Source organism: Panulirus ornatus, chromosome 17, assembly GCF_036320965.1.
Source record: "Panulirus ornatus isolate Po-2019 chromosome 17, ASM3632096v1, whole genome shotgun sequence".
In the NCBI taxonomy this organism is placed as follows: Eukaryota; Metazoa; Arthropoda; class Malacostraca; order Decapoda; family Palinuridae; genus Panulirus; species Panulirus ornatus.
In genome coordinates, this window is record NC_092240.1 from 23,126,575 (window position 1) to 23,149,530 (window position 22,956).

General features: G+C 37.8%; 1 protein-coding gene across 14 annotated transcripts in view; it reads right to left on the reverse strand.

Annotated features, from left to right (window-relative positions):
• The window catches only part of LOC139754624 (FGGY carbohydrate kinase domain-containing protein), a 137,582-nt gene that overhangs the window by 68,993 nt on the left and 45,633 nt on the right, over nt 1-22,956 (reverse strand). For 11 of the 14 annotated variants that reach the window (XM_071672114.1, XM_071672111.1, XM_071672112.1 and 8 more), the window contains exons 3-8: nt 18,275-18,392; nt 17,518-17,599; nt 17,065-17,191; nt 14,429-14,520; nt 10,866-11,021; nt 2,801-2,925 (exon numbers count right to left, since the gene is read on the reverse strand). In XM_071672114.1, coding sequence (XP_071528215.1) covers nt 2,801-2,925; nt 10,866-11,021; nt 14,429-14,520; nt 17,065-17,191; nt 17,518-17,599; nt 18,275-18,392 — 700 coding nt within the window. The remainder of the gene's footprint in view (nt 1-2,800; nt 2,926-10,865; nt 11,022-14,428; nt 14,521-17,064; nt 17,192-17,517; nt 17,600-18,274; nt 18,393-22,956) is intronic. The other 3 variants (XM_071672119.1, XM_071672117.1, XM_071672115.1) reach the window with 2 other exon arrangements.

Here is a 22,956-nt window from a genome sequence, read left to right on the forward strand (position 1 = left end):
TTATCATGCTACCTGACAAGTCCACTCCATCACTCCGAAGCTGTCGAAACCATTCCATCATCATTCGATCGTGCTCAATATTCTTACCATCTTTCATAGTTTTTCTAATCGTCATTTGCTTCTTGGAATCGCTGTCTGCATAAAATTTCAATATTTTCTCCCTTTGCTTCTTTATATTATAAACATTTGATGAACCAATACTGTAGATGTTACACAGCTTAAACATCGAAATACCATGGTCCATTTTTTCAATGGTTCTACTTTATCTTGGATCAATATGGACTGATGTTTATGTTTGACACCACGACTGACACTCTCATATGTCTAAGAAGCCATAGCTAGGGTTAGATTCAAGCAAAGTAAGCTAAGAATCTCACAGAATTGTGGTATCACCACCACAAGTGTAAAGAATGTAAATAAGTGTACCCTACACACAACACCATCTGTGGCTGCCCAGTAAACTAGTCTGATGGCTGCGGTAATTTCAAGTTCCCTCACGTAATTTTGTTCGGACTAAAGGAGGTGCTGAACCATCAGTTGCCAGAAATTCAGTGGTGTACTTGTACAATACATATGAATTCATAAGTAATAAGATAATAAAATTCAAGTGATACTGAGGATAAACAAGTAAATTATTAAATGAAAAATGCACGTGGTAGAAAGAACAGAATGTGAAATAAAGGAAATAAGAGATGTAAATAAATATATAAGAGAAGTAATGTCAAAAACAAGAGAAATAATAATCATAAAGATGGAAATTGACAAAAGAGGAATCAACTCAGTTATCACTTGATACATTAAATAAATGAAAACTGAACATCTAGGAATCATTTACAGAAACAAAACTGGCTGATATAAGTAACTCAATTTTTGATATGCTTGCAAAATTAAGTAAAGAGGAGAAAGTAGTGCTCTACTTAAGTGCACACTTCATTTAGCCATTCATTTCATTTAGTCATCGCAAGAAGCTGCAGCATATATGGGCTTAGTAATTTTCATTTTTCTGTAAGGTACACATTTATGACTTATTTGCTTCCTTGCCTTAACCTCAGTTAATTTAAAACTAAATCTTTTGTAACTAATGTAATGCTGAGTGCTTTGTCTTTTCTTTTTCACATGAAAAATAAAATTTTTTACCTAGATGCTGTTTTCAGTAAAAATTGAAATTGAAGGGTAAGAAATAAAGAATTATTGAAGTCACTCAAACAGCCAGAGAAGCAATACTTGTCCCAAGAAAAGTCAGTAAAGATGTCAGGCAGGGATAACTAGTCAATTCTCCCAAAATGCCAGTGTTGGTGTTTTGAGGTCAAGAGGACAGAGGTTGAATATGTCCAATCAGATATCTTAGAAACAAGATTGAGGTTGGAGGACCCATAAGGACAGAAATAGTGTATGTATACTTACTCATGCTGAAAACTCATTACTAGGAAGTAATGAGTATTAATCATTCATAATTCATTTACTGTGTGCCCACTGCTGTTCCTATCCCCTCCCCCTGTGGGAACTGGGGAAAGGAAAAATGAAAGTCCAAATTTGGGAAACAAATGATATGTTTAAAGGACTGCGGTGTCCTAATCACATGTGAGTACAATCTCGAGTAAAAACATCCCAAATAACTTTGCAATAAATAATAAATATGCTAAGATATACTTACCATGATGTTGATCCTTGGTAGAGGCAAAGAGGGAATGTGAAGATATGCACAGAGTAAATCCCTGGACATCCCACATGCCATTTCAAAGCCACTGTCACTACTGCAGGCTCTCCCAACACTTGACATATATATCAAGCTACTGCAATTTTAATGCAACTTTTACATCACAAGCAGTAAATGAATCATATACAAGAGTGATGGAGCACAAAGTGGTTACATAATTAGCAAATTATGAATGACCTTAACTTCGTTTATTTGAGAAAATGTAGCTTATGGTTACCACAGAAATACTACGAGCCTGTTTTTAGAAGTACCAATTTTATAAAACAAAAGCCATATCCTGCATGAAACAGGCAAACCTATGAAAAAAGTGTTCTGCACAGAAGGGATATAATTTTTTGAAGGATCTATTTACCTCAGATAAATATGTGTGGCCTTTTTTGTCCATCCCTGGCACTGCCTCGCTAGAAGGGGGATGCTATTTTGTGTGTGGCAGGGTGGCAACGGGAATGGATGAAGGCAGCAAGTATGGATATGTACAAGTGTATATATATGTATATGTCTGAGCATGTATGTGTATGCATACGTTGAGATGTATATGTATGTATATGTGTGTGTGTGGGCATTTATGTATATGCATGTGTATGTGGGTGGGTTGGGCCATTCCTCATCTGTTTCCTTGTGCTACCTCGCTAATGCGGGAGATGGCGGTTAAGTATAATAAATAAGAAATACATTTTCAGTGTAATATTTCTTGTGTGAAAATTTGGGAATACTGGGTGTGGAGGATCAGGAATGAAATGTAATCCCACTTCTACTATGCAAACTTTTCTTCACTTTGAATTTTTCTTTAAGAATTTTTTCTGGTGATATGTCTGAGATTTATATGGGTAGTGAGGGAGGCCAGCATATAACATTTCCACAAGTTTTTGTCATAAACCTAAAAATATATGTTTATTATAAAGCATTTTGATCAAAACAAAACCTGCAGAAGAAAATAAAGTATAATATTTCCATTATGAGAAAGCTACATGATTGACTGACTTTATCCCACAATATGAAATGAAATACTGACTAGGGTAACACCAGAAACACTCTATAGCTTTAATCAATTTTGTTATTGATGAAAGTCTAACTCTTACACACCAATTCTGAGTGAGTTATCATCAGCCAAGTCTTCCAACCCAATGGCTTTGAAAAAATTGTGATCCCATCCCTGATTCTGTCCATCACATATGTATGTCCACTTGCATACCATCGAACACAGTGACCTTTGGAAAGATGAAGTGTTTAGTTGATTTGAACAAACTGCAAAAAAGATCAATAATTTCATTAGTATTTTCCCTAGTGAGTGATGGATTCAAAGAGATTCTACAACAGATCTCTTTTCTCAAAGAGGATATTCATCTTTTTAATCAGTCTGGACCAATGTTCCCTCCATATGCAGAATGAATTTTATGTGTATCATAATAAAAGCACTGTGCAGATGTGTCACCATCATAAACTAAAAAGAGATGTACATAATACATTTTTTTTTAAAGTTATCAGAGGTATGCAAAAAGTAGACAGAATCTGAATGCAAGGGATGAGTAACAAAGCTTCTTGCATAGTATAAAAAAAAAATGCAAAATTTTCATAAGCTTATTCCTTTGAGATATAAAACAAAATAATACAGTCTCTTCACATATGAAACAAAATATTCTGTTGCTTTTTTATTGTTGTAAGAAGCTGCACTGGACCTCACTAGTTATGGAGGTTATGGAGACTATTGCTGTGGCCTTCCCCTTGACAGTTTCCAGGAGGGAAGAGGCATCAAAGATAAAGTCAGATAGATAGACAGATAGATAGATAGCCAGATAGACAGATAGTACTGATGCATGAAACAAAATACTTTTTGTGTTTTCTTTATGCATGGAATGAAAGATAACATCTCAACTTGACACATGAAAGAATATTTCATCTGGTTTCCTTATGTATCCATAAAAGAAATATATTCTTTTTTGTTCTGAAACATGAAAAACTACTTTATTTTCTTGATTTTGTAGAATATCAATCACTATCACAAGAATGACAGCCTTAGCCAGTTGTTGGTAGACTTGATAATAGGTTAGATACTTCTCATCATTCATCAAGAACCTATTTTCATCTGCCTCTACCCTTTCCAGTGTATATATGCTGTCTTGAAGTTTATTTTTCCATCACTAAACATAAAATTTGATCATTATCACATCCAGGTTATTTTATCTTAGTCTATTTCCTTATTCAGTTTTGATATTACTGATAAGATTAAACCTATGCTCAAAATCAACATTGGAAAATTGAAAGATTGCATGGAAGTTCAATAGTTTTTTCCTGTGCATTTTGTACACTGAAAGTCACCAAGTCATTTTGTTTAAATTTTGTACATTGAAAGTCACCTTCTTCTGGAAAGTTGTCATCAACTTTGCTTCATGCTTCCTTGTAATTATGGATTTGTAAACCTTGTACTGGTTTAGTATGAACTTTTTCTACACAGAGTTTTGGGCAGATGACTTCAAATGAATGAGGTGATGAAGCTGACATTTAGTAATAATATTGCTAAATATTTATGCTGCACATGTTGTTCCCGGTTAACAAAAGGTTGCAGACATAAATAAGAATGAAGTACCTGTATAGTGACCCCGCTGCCAATGAGAGGGAGTGCTCAGGTAGTAGAGTAATGACCCCTTCCATGAGTGACCCTCACGAATCTAAGGTATGCTCTTATGACTAAACTTTCTTGTGTGACTCTGCTGCCAGTGAGAGGGAGGGATCAGGTGGCAGTGCATTGGCCTCACCCAAAAACCCAGCTAGCTTAAGGAATATCCCATCCCCTACCCTTGGAGCATTTCCAATATATAGAAGGCTGTTGACAACAGCCAACCAGGGTGGTTCTACCATCCTGACTGAGGAGCATTAAAGTGGTCCCCAAAACCATCTTACACCCTCCATGTTGGGACAACTGGTCTTACTTTCTGTCTCATTGAAATAGGACTACTGGGCTTCTGTCATCTTTTTAGAAAAACCATACTCCTACTCAAACCTCTCTTATTTTCTTCACATAAGTTCTCTTACCATCTTCTGTTTGCTTATTCATTTTTTGAATATAATCATGACAGAATCCAACAAAACTATGGACCCTAATTGCTGGCAACATGGGATGCTTATAATCTTGTATCTGTCAAATTGGGGAAGGATCTGTCCTGTATCACACTTTTTGTTTCCTTTCTTACATAAGTAACCAACAACACACTCATACTCTGATGATCACATTGCACTCAATCTGCATCTATACAACTCCCTCAATAATCTTAGAGTTGGAAAGGATATCTCAGTAGGGAAGATGGAATCTGGTTAAGTTTACTGCCTCCAAGACCTAGTTTGTATCCATCTCTCTAAGGAATTCTAAACAAGTTTCTTCTCGTCTTTGACGGTTCTTTAATTCCACCTCTCGACTCAATAAACATTCTTGGTATTATTGTAAAATCCACTCAGTCTTGGAAACTCTACATAATGGGAATACCAGTGTCCATTTCTAAGAAACTGGAAGTCCTGTTTCAGTGTCAAAATTTCTTATCTTCCAAAAAGCTGCTCCACTCATACAAAGGACTGATCCGTCCTGTATGGAGGACTGTTCTCACATCTGGGGCAGTTCTAACTCTGCATACTTATTTGACAGAGTCAAAAGCAACTCAACTTATAAACTCTTTCTTTAAAACTTGATCCACTTGCCCTATGCCACAATGTAGGTTCACTTTCCCTATTCTATAGGTATTACTTCAGTCTTTGCTCCTGAGAACAGGCTAATTGTGTGGCCCCACGCAATAATTGCTGAGTTGCTGTGTTACATGGTTACTGTGTAGCCATTAGCAACTCAAGGGTGTGCTGTTTAGATAACTGTTTCTTTCCCTACACCCTGAAGCTTAGAATTCTCTACCTTATTATGTCTTTCCCAACAACTATGATTTGGTTTTTCACTTCCACCAAAATTCATGAATACTTTCCCATGCCTCTTGTTTTCCCCTTCATTGACCTCTCTCTATTTCAATTAAGGCCTGGCTTGGGTGTAGACTTTTTTGTCTGTACCTGAAGCCCTGAAAAAAAAAAAATTAGATGGCTACCTTACTCCATTCAGAGTTTTAAGTAATAAAATCTTATTCTCTGCTTTCTTTGGAATGAGGATCTGCAAAACTTATTATAATGATCTTCAGAAGTGTATCTACCACCTTCATAATTGTCAATCTTTTCCAAGCATTGGCTAATTCCAAATACTGATGGGCTACACAGTTTCATTCTGCTAAATGTGGAATGCACTGCTTAAGCTAAGTAGCAACATCACTGCTTTTCTGAAGCATGACAAAAGTACAATATGAAGTGAACATTACCATTTCAATCAAGCCTAGCTTATTCATTACCTCATCCTATATTGCTTATTCAAATGTAAGAATCTTTGAAAGCAGTTGCAACAGCTTGTGCAGTGCAGGTAAAAATTCAATAATTCCACCAAAAACTGTCTTCAGCACTGCAGATGCTGCTTCTCTTAACATAAGTGAATTATCAGCAACTTAACTGAAATACCTATAATAATTATACAATGGGAAGAAGAGCAAACCTTAAGCATGTTTTCTGCATGGACTACAGCTGACTGACAACAAAATCTTGAAAGCGTGAGTTTGCCATGTCAGTGTGCTGGTACACGCAGTTATTTGCTGTAACCATGAATATTTTGTACAAAGCTCACAAAGCTATCCATTTGTAACAGTAATCCAATCAAAGCACTGTCTATAAGAACTCTTATTTCATCTTGTTTTGAACAATGTCTTCCCAAAAGTTGCAGTCTCATGTGTCTGTCATTGGTGGTTTCTTATACAAAAATTAACACATAAAATCCTGATAAGCAAAATTTATGCCTCTTACAACATGTACAATGGATTCATGACTTCCTCTTGATGACTGCCTCTTTATGTAGTACACCTTCCATCCATCTTCCTATTCTTGCTAGTAGAAAAGTTACTAGATATTCCAAGTTTGGCAAAAATTTTGTGCATGAAGCTCACATAAGCATGGTACTCTACTATTTCCTTCATTTGTACACAATTCTAGATTGCTCAGTTTCTGTCTCTGCTATATCACCCAATAACTCTCTTTTGCACATGAGGGAGCAAACCCTTTTAAGACTGTTTTTAAAAAAGTGTACAATCTATGTTATAGATGTGAAGGGAGAATGGGCAGATAAAAACTGGAAGAGGTGACAGAATTAAGTTTTGGAGAGTTATCTACGGTAAGTCTGGTGATAAGAGAGATAACAGAGAGAGGAGAACAGGACAGAATATTCAGAATATTCCCTTACTGAAATGAAGAAAAGATTAAGGGACAACATAAAGTGCGTAAGACAAGGGAGCAAATGGGAACTTCAGTGAAGGGCGCAAATGGGGAGGTGATAACAAGTTGTGGTGATGTGAGAAGGAGATGGAGTGAGTATTTTGAAGGTTTGTTGAATGTGTTTGATGATAGAGTGGCAGATATAGGGTGCTTTGGTCGAGGTGGTGTGCAAAGTGCGAGGGTTAGGGAAAATGAGTTGGTAAACAGAGAAGAGGTAGTAAAAGCTTTGCGGAAGATGAAGGCCGGCAAGGCAGCAGGTTTGGATGGTATTGCAGTGGAATTTATTAAAAAAGGGGGTGACTGTATTGCTGACTGGTTGGTAAGGTTATTCAATGTATGTATGACTCATGGTGAGGTGCCTGAGGATTGGCGGAATGCGTGCATAGTGCCATTGTACAAAGGCAAAGGGGATAAGAGTGAGTGCTCAAATTACAGAGGTATAAGTTTGTTGAGTATTCCTGGCAAATTATATGGGAGGGTATTGATTGAGAGGGTGAAGGCATGTACAGAGCATCAGATTGGGGAAGAGCAGTGTGGTTTCAGAAGTGGTAGAGGATGTGTGGATCAGGTGTTTGCTTTGAAGAATGTATGTGAGAAATACTTAGAAAAGCAAATGGATTTGTATGTAGCATTTATGGATCTGGAGAAGGCATATGATAGAGTTGATAGAGATGCTCTGTGGAAGGTATTAAGAATATATGGTGTGGGAGGCAAGTTGTTAGAAGCAGTGAAAAGTTTTTATCGAGGATGTAATGCATGTGTACGTGTAGGAAGAGAGGAAAGTGATTGGTTCTCAGTGAATGTAGGTTTGTGGCAGGGGTGTGTGATGTCTCCATGGTTGTTTAATTTGTTTATGGATGGGGTTGTTAGGGAGGTGAATGCAAGAGTTTTGGAAAGAGGGGCAAGTATGAAGTCTGTTGGGGATGAGAGAGCTTGGGAAGTGAGTCAGTTGTTGTTCGCTGATGATACAGCGCTGGTGGCTGATTCATGTGAGAAACTGCAGAAGCTGGTGACTGAGTTTGGTAAAGTGTGTGAAAGAAGAAAGTTAAGAGTAAATGTGAATAAGAGCAAGGTTATTAGGTACAGTAGGGTTGAGGGTCAATTCAACTGGGAGGTGAGTTTGAATGGAGAAAAACTGGAGGAAGTGAAGTGTTTTAGATATCTGGGAGTGGATCTGGCAGCGGATGGAGCCATGGAAGCGGAAGTGGATCATAGGGTGGGGGAGGGGGCGAAAATTCTGGGAGCCTTGAAGAATGTGTGGAAGTCGAGAACATTATCTCGGAAAGCAAAAATGGGTATGTTTGAAGGAATAGTGGTTCCAACAATGTTGTATGGTTGCGAGGCGTGGACTATGGATAGAGTTGTGCGCAGGAGGATGGATGTGCTGGAAATGAGATGTTTGAGGACAATGTGTGGTGTGAGGTGGTTTGATCGAGTAAGTAACGTAAGGGTAAGAGAGATGTGTGGAAATAAAAAGAGCGTGGTTGAGAGAGCAGAAGAGGGTGTTTCGAAATGGTTTGGGCACATGGAGAGAATGAGTGAGGAAAGATTGACCAAGAGGATATATGTGTCGGAGGTGGAGGGAACGAGGAGAAGAGGGAGACCAAATTGGAGGTGGAAAGATGGAGTGAAAAAGATTTTGTGTGATCGGGGCCTGAACATGCAGGAGGGTGAAAGGAGGGCAAAGAATAGAGTGAATTGGAGCGATGTGGTATACCGGGGTTGACGTGCTGTCAGTGGATTGAATCAAGGCACGTGTATGGGGGTGGGTTGGGCCATTTCTTTCGTCTGTTTCCTTGCGCTACCTCGCAAACGCGGGAGACAGTGACAAAGCAAAAAAAAAAAAAAAAAAAAAATAATCCTTCTAAAACTGACCTATGCAGCCAAAACATGGATATAAAATGAGTCACAGAGGTCAAGAATCCAGGCTGTGAAAATGAGCTATATGAGGAAAACATGTGGTATGACTAGATGGAAAGAAAAATGATATAAGGGGATGCATGAGAGATTTGATATGGCAGGGAATGCAAAGGGAATAATTTGTGGAGTGGTAGAGTAGGTGAAACACAATTCTTTGAGGTGGCTTAGGCATTTGGAAAAAAATTCAGGACAGGGTGCTTTACATAGTGAGCACATGACAATACACTTTAAGTGCCTGTTGTGAGGGGAAGACCATCTGTAACATGGGAAAGAGTGTGGAAGAGTAGTGAAGGGAGAGAAATGGTAGTAGAATGCACAGAATGGTAAGTACATTAGGCACACAAGGACAGGAATAAGTGGAGGCTCTTTTGTCAGGGCCAACTTCTTGATGGGAGCTCCTGGAGATTATGGGCATCAGAGATATAGATAGATAAATAGATATACATTTTCCCCTTTATTAGCTGATGATGCTTGCCTTCACTTAAACATATCTACTTAAAGGATTCACTAAGAAGCAGTACTAGAGTTCATTAGTTATGGAGACTCTATTACCATGGCCACCCTTTTGAGGGAGCTTCAGAAAGGAACAAGCATCAGATAAATAGACAGATATGATTCCCTTTTCTTGATAAACAGAAACTCCACAAAAAATTATTACAGTCAGTAATGATTTTCAAAATTTCACATTTAAATCAGACCTTTTACAAATAGGGATATGTAACCAGCCATCTTACTATTCCTCTTTTTGATAAAAAAAATATACTATGCACTGATTTTCCCCAACAACCCTTGACCTGATTGCTCTATGATAGGTGGACTATAACTGTACAGTGCAAACATAACCTGTAAAATGCAATGGTCCATGATCATAATTTGGGAAATTAAAATGAAAATTGACTGAAAAATATAATCAAGTGAGTGGACATATAAAGATGCAGATACACAGACTGCACCCAAAGAAACAAGAAGATATTCTGGAAAATTTCCAGACAGCAACTATCAAGAGGGATGAGCTACAATGAAAGGTTGAGGGCTACAGGTGGAATTCATTAGCTTAAATTTACTGAAGCACAGTCACAAGGATATTGAGATATACAACAGGAGTGTATAAAGTTGCTACAACATTATTATAAAACTGTCAATTCCTGGAAATCTGAAAAACTTCCTTTGCAACTCTGAGAGTGATATCAATATTGCATATGGTAGGAGAAAGAACCTCTTAAATTTACAGCATATGATGACAATATGATGATAGTTATTCTGTCATTGGCTAACTTCCTATACACAGTCTTTGACAGTGGTAAGGGCACTTTATTTGACTGTATAGAAATTATCTCATGTAACTTCATATAAAAATTATTGACTGACTAGAACACTGGTGTTATCAAATCATTACCATGCTAAAAAATGTTGCAAATGTTCACATCACTAACAAGCTCAGAAGTGCAGCACATGTTAGAGAAGAAATTCAATAATACAATCTCAAGTATTAAAGATCATGAAAAAAAACAAGAGAATGTCTAATATTCTAAGTCCCTAAGTACTCCACAAGGACTTTTCTAAAAGTGATTCAACCCATCACACCAACCACTGACTATAAACATGCAAATGCAACTGTTAGTTTGTAGAGCACATCATACTCACTTGAAAACATGGGAAATCTTTGACCAGTTCTGTTTTGACTTTATGAATCAGGATAGGGTGACATTGAAAAGGGATGAAAAAAAATCAATATTGTATAAAGAACATCATTCATGCTCATGGAGGATATTTTGCACATGCAACATCTAGCAATTCTCAACAATACTATTCTATATACCTATTTACACACAAAATTTCTAAGTATCTTACAACATCTTAACCAATAATGATGTCTCCATACATACTTTACCTTGTAAATTGTCCTGAAGCTTTCAAGGTCAAAAAGTCTGGTAAATCAAGAAAGTGAGCAGCCCTGGCCCAAGTGCTCTTCATGTGTCTCTTCAGCCAGAGTAGTTTGGGTGTTTGCATTTCAAGAGATACCTTGCCTCCAACATACTTCAGTACACTGACAAAAAAGGAAACTAAAATGAATAAGAAAACTTGTTTGAAAATGCTTAAGCCCCATTCATAGTTTTGTATCCACCTCAATATAATTCACTTTGTTGCCTTGAACTCTAATCTCTAACCTTCAAAACTTATTCACATGTAGAATTATACTGTATGTGTGACAGGAGTTTCCACATCCATTAACCCAGTCTTCAGATACTGTTAACATAGTTACTTTGAAGCATCTTACACAAGATCAAAAGACCTTAACTTTTGACTCCAACCAAAAAACTTAAAGAAATGTAGAACCATGTTGTACATGTGGTATAAATTTACTCATATCTATTTTCCTAGTTTTCAGATACTATGCATACAAACATTCAAAAGCATTTTAGTGCATAAAGCCTTGTGACCTTAACTTGACCCTCATCCTAAAAACTTATGTGAAAAACTACCAAAGGTATATCTGTCGTATATATTTGGTCAATATATCATAGTTACTAGCAACAGTCATCCTCAAATATAGAGGAATAAGGGAAACTGTCTTAAAGAAATAGGAGTTCAATGGAAATTCAGATGAGTTTAACAGGAAATCCTGCTGTCAAAACTGAAGAACAAAAGGGTTGAGCATAAAATTTTTGCAGGCTGTAAATTTACAAGACATTTTCAATCCTTGATTTTTTAATACAAATCCTCACAAAAGAAACTTTTATGTGCTTACAATATACTATGCAGTGGCAAGAATAAACTGGCTCAGATAAAACTATGATACATAGCAGCCTGTCCTTGTGCTTCATGCATCCATCTTTATAAATCAGCTACCTGCCCTTGTGCCTCATCCACCTGCCATGCCTCATGTATAACCATTTAAGACTTTTGTATATATCTTTGAATTCAACTCAGAATGTAAGTGTAAGCATTCAGTCAAATTGGCCAAGCACAAAAGTTTACATCTGACCAGGAAGTGCCTATAAAAACACTTATCATCATTCATCTTGGGAGCCCATCCTCACACCTAAACAGGAAAGTTATGAAGTCTACACAAAATCCATCAAGAAACAACTGACCATCCACCCTCTGCTCCCACTGATATAAGCACTGCAATAATATCTTAGAAAACTTTCCCACTACAGGCCCAAACATATCAACCTCAAATCAAACACTGGTCCATTTGCAATCCAAGCACTTACTGACAGCCTCAACCACCCCTAGCTATACAACAAAATCCCTAACATTTGGAAAGTGTCAATATAATAACAATCCATTAACCCTCCTACTGCCCTATATAGATTCTATCCTCAGTAACCAAACTCAGTGAAAATTGATCTACAACAGAATCAAACACCCTACGAACATCCCACCATCAAAATACACACTGACCTCACAAAAGTATCCTTGATGACTTCATTTAACCACAACCCCCTAACCGCACAGTACTTGTGACAATAGATGTCAATAAAACATTCAGCATTGTCTCTTGACACATCCTCCCACAAAAGATATTTAACACTATCCTCCACAAAGACCTCACTTCCACAGCAGAGATCCTTAAGGAGCAATTTTCCTCCAACCTTCTTCATTCTCTTCTTAAAATGACCTCCCATTACCTTCAGCAAACCACAACATGAACATCCTTTCATATGCAGAGGCCCTTGTAATCACATCACAACACCCTGACACCACAGAAGCAGCAAAAAACATACAGCACTACATTACCAATCAAAACAACAGCTCACCCAGAACAGTGAATCTACATCTCCACAGAAGTCTTCGATCACTTTTTAAACCCAGATACTTCTTTTCTTTTAGAGTTTTGGGTATTGTCCTGAGCACAAGCATGTGAAAAAGACTCAAGTTTGTCTAAAGAGTGTTCTACATCATTCATGATATTAGAATTTGATAGCTTACCCACTAAAGGGCTTAATAAAGAAACTAACTGCTTTGACAATCTATATGTGATGGAGCCTACTGAACTCACCATAGGTTTTGCTGGAAAATTTGGTTTATGTGTTTTGATAAGTCCACACATACAAATTCTAATATCATGAAGAATGTAGATTTAGTTAACAAGCTTAACAATATCAATGTTAATTCTGATTTCAAACTTTTAAGCTTTGATGTTTCCTCACTGTTCACAAAAGCTCTAGTTGATGACCTTTTAGAATATTTATTTGATGTTTTGGATGATATTCATTTACCTGTTTCAAAGTCTGTTCTTATTGAAAAGATAAAACTGTGTATAAAAGACTGTGTATTTCAATTCAATAGAGAATATTATGCTCAAAAATTTGGTGAGGCAATGGGTAACCCTCTTTCACCTGTACTAAGTAATCTTTATATGGAATTCTTTGAAACAAAATTACTAAGGGATATCTTACTTTCTAATGCAATTTGGTTTAGGTATGTGGATGATGTTCTTTGTGTTTGGCCAAATAATGAAAATTTACAAACATTTCTCCCCTTACTTAACAATCTAGTGCCTTCCATCAAATTTACTGTAGAAAATGAAAACAATGGTATGTTACCATTTTTAGACTGCATGATCCATAGGCAAGGAAACAAGTTTAAATTTAGCATATACAAAAAACCTATCAATGTATGCTCATACATCCATTATTACTCAACTCAAAATGACAGTTAAATTATTATCATTTCAATCTATGTTCCTTAGGGCATTACGTATTTGCAGTCCAGAGTTTATTGATGATGAGTTTGAGAATATATATTCAATTGGATCTAAGTTAAAGTACCCTAGATCTTTCATTGATAAATCCCTTAAGTTGGCAAAGAAATCATTTTATAGAGTTGAATCCAAATCTCCCATTGACACCAAGAATCTTTTAGTTCTCCCTTTTAATAATAATTCTACTTTACTTCCCATGTTGCTTAAATCCTTTAATGTAAATGGTGCCTTCAGCAACCATAATACTATCAAGAATATCTAGTGCCTTCCATCAAATTTACTGTAGAAAATGAAAATAATGGTATGTTACCATTTTTAGACTGCATGATCCATAGGCAAGGAAACAAGTTTAAATTTAGCATATACAAAAAACCTACCAATGTATGCTCATACATCCATTATTACTCAACTCAAAATGACAGTTAAATCATTATCATTTCAATCTATGTTCCTTAGGGCATTAAGTATTTGCAGTCCAGAGTTTCTTGACGATGAGTTTGAGAATATATATTCTATTGGATCTATGTTAAAGTACCCTAGATCTTTCATTGATAAATCCCTTAAGTTGGCAAAGAAATCATTTTATAGAGTTGAATCCAAATCTCCCATTGACACCAAGAATCTTTTAGTTCTCCCTTTTAATAATAATTTTACTTTACTTCCCATGTTGCTTAAATCCTTTAATGTAAATGTTGCCTTCAGCAACAATAAAATTATAAAGAATATCTTAATCAGGAACTCACCAGAAAATTCTCCCGGATGCATCTATAAAGTGCCATGTAGAAATTGTGATAAGTTTTATGTTGGGCAGACTGGCAAGGGTCTTTCTGTAAGACTTACGCAAAATAAATATAGTATAAGAACAGGACAAGAATCAAATGCCTTGTTCAATTACGTTAAAAACTATGATCATTGTATTGACTGGAGTAATGCCATCTCAGTTATTAGCTCTAACTCCAGTACCAAGAGATATATCATTGAATCTTCTATTATCAAGTACACAAAGAATTATAACCTTAATATTAGTGAAGGTCTACAGTATAAAAATTGGATAGCTTTATTGTTGATAAAATTTGTAAACAATCCCCTTCTTGTCCACATAATAAGTTTATGATACCCTCACTCAGCTACTCCCAAAACACTTGCCTCTCATGATCTTTCTTCTCAAGGCCAGGTTTACAAACAACAGTAATCACCCAGCTCTCTCTATCCACTTTCAGTTGAATTTATTAAGTGGCGGGAGGGTGTTACTGTGTTGCTGATGGGTGGGTGGGATAATCATTGTATATATGGATCATGGTGAAGTGCCTGGGGATTGGTGAAATGCATCTATATTGCCACTGTATAAAAGCAAGGGAATAAAATGAGTTTTCAAACTCCAGAGGTTTAAGTTTGTTGAGTATAAGTGTTATGTTGCTTGGGAGGGTATTCACTGAGAGGGTGAGGGCCTGTACAGAGCATCAGATTGGGGAAGAGCAGTGTGGTTTCAGAAGTGTTATGAGGATGTGTGGATCAGGTGTTTGCTTTGAAGAATGAATGAGAAATACTTAAAAAACAGATGGATTTGTACATGGCATTTATAGATCTGAAGAAGGCATATGACAGGGTTAATAGATTTGCTTTGTGGAAGGTCTTAAGAATATATGCTGTGGGATGTAAGCTTCCAGAAGCAGTGAGAAGTTTTTATCAAGGATGTAAGGCATGTGTATGGGTAGGAGAGGAGAGTGAATGGTTCGCAGTGAAGGCTGGTCTGTAGCAGGGGTGTGTGATGTCACCATGGTAGTTTTTGTTTATGGATGGGGTGGTGTGGGAGGTAAATGCAAGAGTCTTGGAGAAAGGGGCGATTATGCACCCTGTTAGGGATGAGAGGACCTGGGAAGTGAGTCAGTTGTTGTTTGCCAATGATACAGCACTCATGGTTGATTTGATTGGGAAACAGCAGAACCTGGTAACTGAGTCTGGGATAGTGTGTGAAAGGAGAAAGCTAAGTTAGTTGGAATGTAAGTTTCAAGAGAGAAAAATTGGAGAAAGTGAAGTGTTTTTGACATTTGGGAGTGGACATAGAAGTGAATGGAACCATAAATCAAATGTAACCTAGTTGAAATGCAGTTGAAGAAGAAAAGTTTTCAGCAACAGAGAAGAGAGGCATTTGGGCAGTACGTACATGGAAGGTAGTGCAAATGATTGGGAGATGTATACGAGAAAGCAACAGGAAATCAAAAGGAAGGTGCAGAGGTTGAAAAAGAGGGCAAATGAGAGTTGAGGTGAGAGAGTATCATTAAACATTAGGGAGAATGTAAAGATGTTTTAGGAGGAGGTAAACAATCTTCTAAATTATTGTTAATTAACATACTGTATTACTATTTGTCTGGTCTGTTAAATTCGAAATCCGTTATATCAGGGTACATTACTTCGAGGGTTTACTCATGATCATATTCATACTTGCTCACCTTCATCCATTCCTGATGCCACCCTGCCCCACAGGAAACAGCACAAATTCATGCAGGAAAAGAAAAAAGTAACATATACATTCTCTTCTTCTCCCCTACATCTGATTATCATCCCCTACATCAGCGAGGTAGGGCCAGGAAACAGACAGAGAAAGGCCACATCTGCTTGCATCCATACACGAGCTGTCATGTGTAGTGCACCGAAATCACAGCTCCCTATCCACATCCAGGCCCAACAGACCTTTCCATGGTTAACCCTGGACATTTCACATGCCCAGGTTCAGTCCATTGACAGCATGTTGACCCAGTATACCACATTATTTCAATTCACTCTATTTCGTGCATGCCTTTCGATCCCCTGTATGTTCAGGCCCTGATCACTCAGTCTTTTTCATTCCATCCTTCCGTATCCAATTTGGTATCCTGGTTCTCCTTGTTCCCTCCAACTCTGACACATATATCCTCTTTGTCAACCTCTCCTCAATCATTCTCTCCATATGTCTAAACCATTTCAACACACCCTCTTCTGCTCTCTTAACCACACACTCTTTATTACCACACATCTCTCTTACCCTTTCATTACTTAATTGAACCACCTCATATCACATAGTGTCCTCAAACACTTCATTTCCAACACATCCATCTTCCTCCACACAACACTATCTATAGCCCGTGCCTCGCAACCATATAATATTGGAACTACCTTTGGTGTGGCTGTATCACTGGGAATACAGCCCAGTCAAAGGACTTCTCACTCTCAAGGAGTTCACATCTAATAATCAGATAGTGTACAGATTTGGGCTGCAGAAGCCTCTGGAAAGAAATCTTGGGTAACAACAAGGTTCTCTGAGAAAGAGATCCTTGGGTAATTATAAATAAAACAAAATGAATAATAGAAAAGGATATCAATCCATCAAAAGGCAGCTTACAGCAGTAGATGATGATGATACTGATGTTTGTGATGCAGTCCCAAAGAAGTGTAAGCTCCAAATTGCCAAGAGCAAATTGGTCAGTAATGCCAACTTGGTAGTAGTCACTAACTGGTTGGAAGTAAACCTGTTTAATGAGCAGAAGGCTTCAGTGATATGAGGATTGACCAAAAAGGGTAAGCAAATGTGAAGATTTCTCACCATCATAAAAGGGGAGGAATGAGCCTGATCCTGATAATTCCCAAAGTAATATCTACTGTTCACAGCACAGACCATAAAGAAACCAAAATTCCAAAATCCAAATACCCCAGGGTCCCAAGCCTACCAAATATGGGATCACATACCTGTACAATATTTGCATTCATAGAAAATGCAAGATTTCTATCAGTTATCAAGAACTGGAAGGGGATGAAGAACATCATGTTAAAAAAAAAAGACTTATATTCCACTCACTTGTGATCATAAGAATTTATAAAGTCAGCTTGCTCCTTTGCTCTGTGATCCATCCACATTACTACATTGAAACGATCTTCTCCTGAAAATTGAAGTTTTTTATTTGTTTGATTTAATATATTCAGGAAATACAATCTCTTTCTGTTCTTAAAGATTCCCTATCCATCCTCTCCTGCTTTCATCACCCATTTTGCTCCTAATTTTGTGATCTAAAAACTCTTTTTAACTTCATAGGAATTTGTGATCTAAAAACTCTTTTTAACTTAATAGGAATTGAGTCAGCTACAGTAACAAAAGAGTGTTGTGGTCAGATGTAAGATTTAGATATTAGTATACAATATTTACATTTAAAACAATGCAAAAAAGATAATTTTGTCCATATACTTTCAAAACTAAACTCCTTTTTGATGCCAGAGTAGGAGACATAGCTTCATGAACTAATGTATCTGGTAAAAACCTGTAAAAGTATTTTGAGACATGTCAGAGACTGCTGTCACATACTTGAACTTAGATAACTATCATTGTCTGAAAGGAATGATGGTACTTCAAGTAAGTGAAGATAACCAAGTTGACACTACAAGCTGATACTGCAGAGAGTGAGCAGGGATTAAGGATCATGAAAACTTAAAGAAAAATGTCGGCAAAGAAGCAGCTTTAACACCAATTATACTGATTACTAATTCATTACCATTACAATAACTATATAGGTAAGAACTTTCCTCCTTAAACATTGTTCTGTTTTCTTAAATCGTCTTACCAGTAGCAGGACTGACAGTAACAGGTTTGAGATCCTTGTCTAGCACTACTAGAGAACATGTAGCATCAAACCCCACACCATGAATCTCGGCCTTATTTGCGATATCACCTGTTACAGTCTGAAAGTATATGCAATAAATCATGAAATAAGAAGAAATGTCTTCAAATCATCTTTGTTTTCTTGAACAACTCAGCATATGTAAAAGCATTTGCCAGAGACTTACTTAACAGTAAAGTATGAAATACTGCTAAGATATGGGAAGTCATACTATCCAAGCAAAAATGGCTAATAATGACTCATACAAACAGAATTCCACCTTTATGGGGCAAAATACTCAAGATCAATTAAGTTACTCTCACAAGGTAGTTGTTCACATGGTAAATGGCAACAAACCAACTGATTCTTTAATCTGATATGACCACAGAGGAAATCATGAGTTGTGAAGAATGGACAAGTTTTTCTCCAGGGCAGTGTCCTTTGAACTTTCAGAGAATCTCAAAGATCCCTAGGGGTTAGGACCTTTAATCCCATGCCTTTTGTTGAGGTTATTACTTCTCACCTCTTACCACCTAACCCATAGTTGGGCCCTACAGGTCAGTCCAGGTCCACCCCTTTATCAGATCATTTACCTCTGTTGGGCAATGATATCATCATCCTGCTTGCCACCATACTGGCAATGGCACAGAAATTTGGGGAGCATGAGGTGGCAGTGCCCTCCCTAATAATTTTTCACGTGGGGCAAAGGTTTCTCCCTGTAACCCATGTAATTTTCTGTGTGGGGAAGACCATCTTTAAACATGTTTTATGAATTTGAACCCACATGCTTTGGAGCAAATACTTCTTTAAAAAATTTGTGTGGCAAATATTTGGAGAAAGAGAGGGATTTATAAGTGGCATTTATAGAACTCATGACAGAGGTACCTTGTAGAAGGTAAATAAATGACATGGGAGAGCTACTAAATACAGAGTTTTTACTGGAAGGGTAAGGCATGCAAGTAAAAAGGGAAGGTGAGTGGTTCCATGTGAAGGTAAGTCTACATCAGGGGTGCATAATGTCACCATAACTGTTTAATCTATTAAAAGATTGAGTGGAACAGGAGGTAAATGCATGGGTCTTAAAGCAAAGGGTAGGTCTACAGTACAGTAAGCTGGGGGCAGGGTGACCTAGGAAGTATGTCAGTTCTTATTTGTAGAGGTTATGGCTCTGGTGGTAAACTGAGAGAGAAACTCCAAAAGTTCCTGTGTGAGTTTGGGAAGGCATGTGAAAAGAGAGAGCTGGGACTTACTGAGAATGAAAGGTGTAACAGGGGTGAAAGACGGGATGATTTTGATACGAGTTTGAATGGGGAAGACCTCTAGGAAGTGGACAATTTTAGGTAGTACAGAGTTGATATGACAAAAGATGAACCATAGGGACTAAAGTAAGTCACAAGAGGCAAGAAGGGCTGGAAGTAAAGTTCTGGCTACACTGAATACCATTTGAAAGTCCTAAAGGTGTTGTATGGATGCGAGTCCTGGGCCCTAAATGCAAATGAACAGAAGAGTGTGGAAGTGTTGGAAAGGAAATGCTTGATGACAAGAAGTGGTGTAAGGTGGTGTGATTATGTAAAAAATGAGTGTAACAGTAAAATAAGGTAACAAATGCAATCTGACTGGGATGTTTGTGCAGGGTGTGCTAAAATGGTTTAGATATATGGAAATGGGAAGAAAGACTAAGAGGATTTATGTGCCAGGAATGAAAGGAACATGGGAGAGAGAGAAGATCAAGAAGTTGGGGAATTGAGTGAAAGAGGCTTTGCGTTATCATGACCTGAAGACTCAAGAAAGTGAAAGGCATGCATGGGAGCATGGGACAGACTGAACTAAAGCAGTGTCATAAATAGAAGGTACCATGATTAATTCAATGAGTTAAGGCATATGAAGCGGGCAGGGAAAACTTAGGGATGTTTTGGGGGGCTTGGTTGTGGGTGTGTGGCTCTAGTTTTGATGCATTATACATTATAGCCAAAGAGTAAATGAAAGCCAATGAGGCTATTATTTGTCCATTCCTTGTATTATCCTGCTATGGCTGGAAACTGCAAACAAGCCAATAAGTATGGTGTTAATATATGAATGCCTATGTCAGGTGAAAGCAAGGCAATTGAGAGCAAGTGTTCAGTGTCTTCACTATGTATGTTACATCTTGGGTATGAAGGGGATTTATGTTAAATCAATGATTGTGAAGTTGAAGATGTGGGTGGTGTCCAGAATGCATATGAGGGAGTGTAGATTCAGATGGGTGGAGCGGAGTATAAGACAGGGTAGGAGGAGAGTTGTTGAGTGCTAAGTCATTACAATGTATATATGCTACATCAATGCTGTGTTTGTTGGAGGAGAGGGCATCTTTAAGAACGGGCTGTTGAAGTGAGAAGCTGGTGATTGGTCATAGAGTGGTTTGGGTGGAAGAACTCTAATGCTGTTTCAAAGAACTGAATGCCAAAGATGCTGAAAGCACTGAAGTAAAATCATAAAGGAAGAATATTTTTTCTTGCTCTGGTATTGAATGACTGAGGTTGTTAAGCATCCAGTAATTGTTCTGAGTGATTTTTTTTGTGTGGTTTTTCAGCTCTTCTATATTTACTCGAGTAGTGATGGCCAAGTAGGTGATGATCCAATTGTAGAAGATACTAAGGGGATTTTTTCCTGTCCAAAACTGGCAACAGCAAATGTTTGGGGCATTTAGTTTGTTCATGGTCTCTGTATTGATATTTGTGGCATGTAGAGTGAACGCCATGTGTTTACTAAATGCCATTCCTAATATGGTTGGGGTTTTGATGAGTGGAAATGGATAATCAGAGGATGATGGCAATAAGGAAGAGACTGAAGAAATTTGAGGGCACTGCTCTTTAGCGAACCCCACTACAGAGCCTTGAGGATTTTGGAAGTGAAGCCTTTATTAATGACTACGGTTTGGCAACTAGCTATAAAGTTGGTTACATTTATTTTATGAGGGGTGGTTATCAAGTATCTTTTGCGTGAGAGTGTGTCCAAAGACAGTGTTGAATGTTCTCTTGATATCTAATGCAACTATACTGTGCAGAAGGAGGATGTGGTTGGTTGAAGCCATCTACTATGAGTTGTGTGAGGTCTGTGTACAATTTAGTGGTAAAGTGATTGGTTCTACAGCTATGATCAGTGGGTGAGAGTGGGATAATTTGGTAGACTGATGTGGATCAGTTTTTCAGGAGTATGGATACTGATGATGAGCGTGATTACGACAAGAAGAGGAAGGGGGGTCAGTTGGTTTGGAGGGTTTCAAAACGGATGTTCAAGGTAAAGGAAAATGGTGGATGTGTTGAAAATGAAATGTCTCAGTATAATGTCTGGCATGAAATGAACTGATCATGTAGGAAAGTGACAGCGTCAGAAAGAAGTGTGGTATTTAATGCAGTTTGATTAAGAAAGTTAATCAGGGTGTGTTGAAATTCCTCAGGCACAAGGAAAAGATAAGTGTTCAAACACTGACTAAGAAGCTATCTGTGTCAGAAGTAGAGGAAGCAAGAGGGAGGAGACTAGGAACTAGATAGAAAAATAAAATGAAGAATGCCTTGGGGAAGTGGGGCCTCACCATTTTGGAGGACAAATTGCATGCACTGGAAAGAATAAAATGAATCAGCATGATGATGTCTGTGGGTTAAACGAAGCCAGATGTAGTGGTACAGGTAAACCAATGAGTGATCTATGGGCTTGGCTGTGGATGGTGAGTTCTGGTCATGGCATATCATACATAAAAGCTAGAGATATAATGTGTGCAAGGGAGGCCAGTGCTCTTGTGTCCCTGATGGAAGCTCACTAAGGATGGAAAGGAATACAAAGAAAAATAAGTATTACATGAGAGGCAAATGTTTTGGGAGCAGCTGAGTGAGTGCGTTAGTAGTTTTGATGCACGAGACCGGGTTATAGTGATGGGTGATTTGAATGCAAAGGTGAGTAATGTGGCAGTTGAGGGAATAATTGGTGTACATGGGGTGTTCAGTGTTGTAAATGGAAATGGTGAAGAGCTTGTAGATTTATTTGCTGAAAAAGGACTGGTGATTGGGAATACCTGGTTTAAAAAAAGAGATATACACAAGTATACGTATGTAAGTAGGAGAGATGGCCAGAGAGCATTATTGGATTACGTGTTAATTGATAGGCGAGCGAAAGAGAGACTTTTGGATGTTAATGTGCTGAGAGGTGCAACTGGAGGGATGTCTGATCATCATCTTGTGGAGGCGAAGGTGAAGATTTGTAGAGGTTTTCAGAAAAGAAGAGAGAATGTTGGGGTGAAGAGAGTGGTGAGAGTAAGTGAGCTTGGGAAGGACACTTGTGTGAGGAAGTACCAGGAGAGACTGAGTACAGAATGGAAAAAGGTGAGAACAAAGGAGGTAAGGGGAGTGGGGAAGGAATGGGATGTATTTAGGCAAGCAGTGATGGCTTGCGCAAAAGATGCTTGTGGCATGAGAAGCGTGGGAGGTGGGTAGATTAAAAAGGGTAGTGAGTGGTGGGATGAAGAGGTAAGATTATTAGTGAAAGAGAAGAGAGAGGCATTTGGACGATTTTTGCAGGGAAATAATGCAAATGAGTGGGAGATGTATGAAAGAAAGAGGCAGGAGGTCAAGAGAAAGGTGCAAGAGGTGAAAAAGAGGGCAAATGAGAGTTGG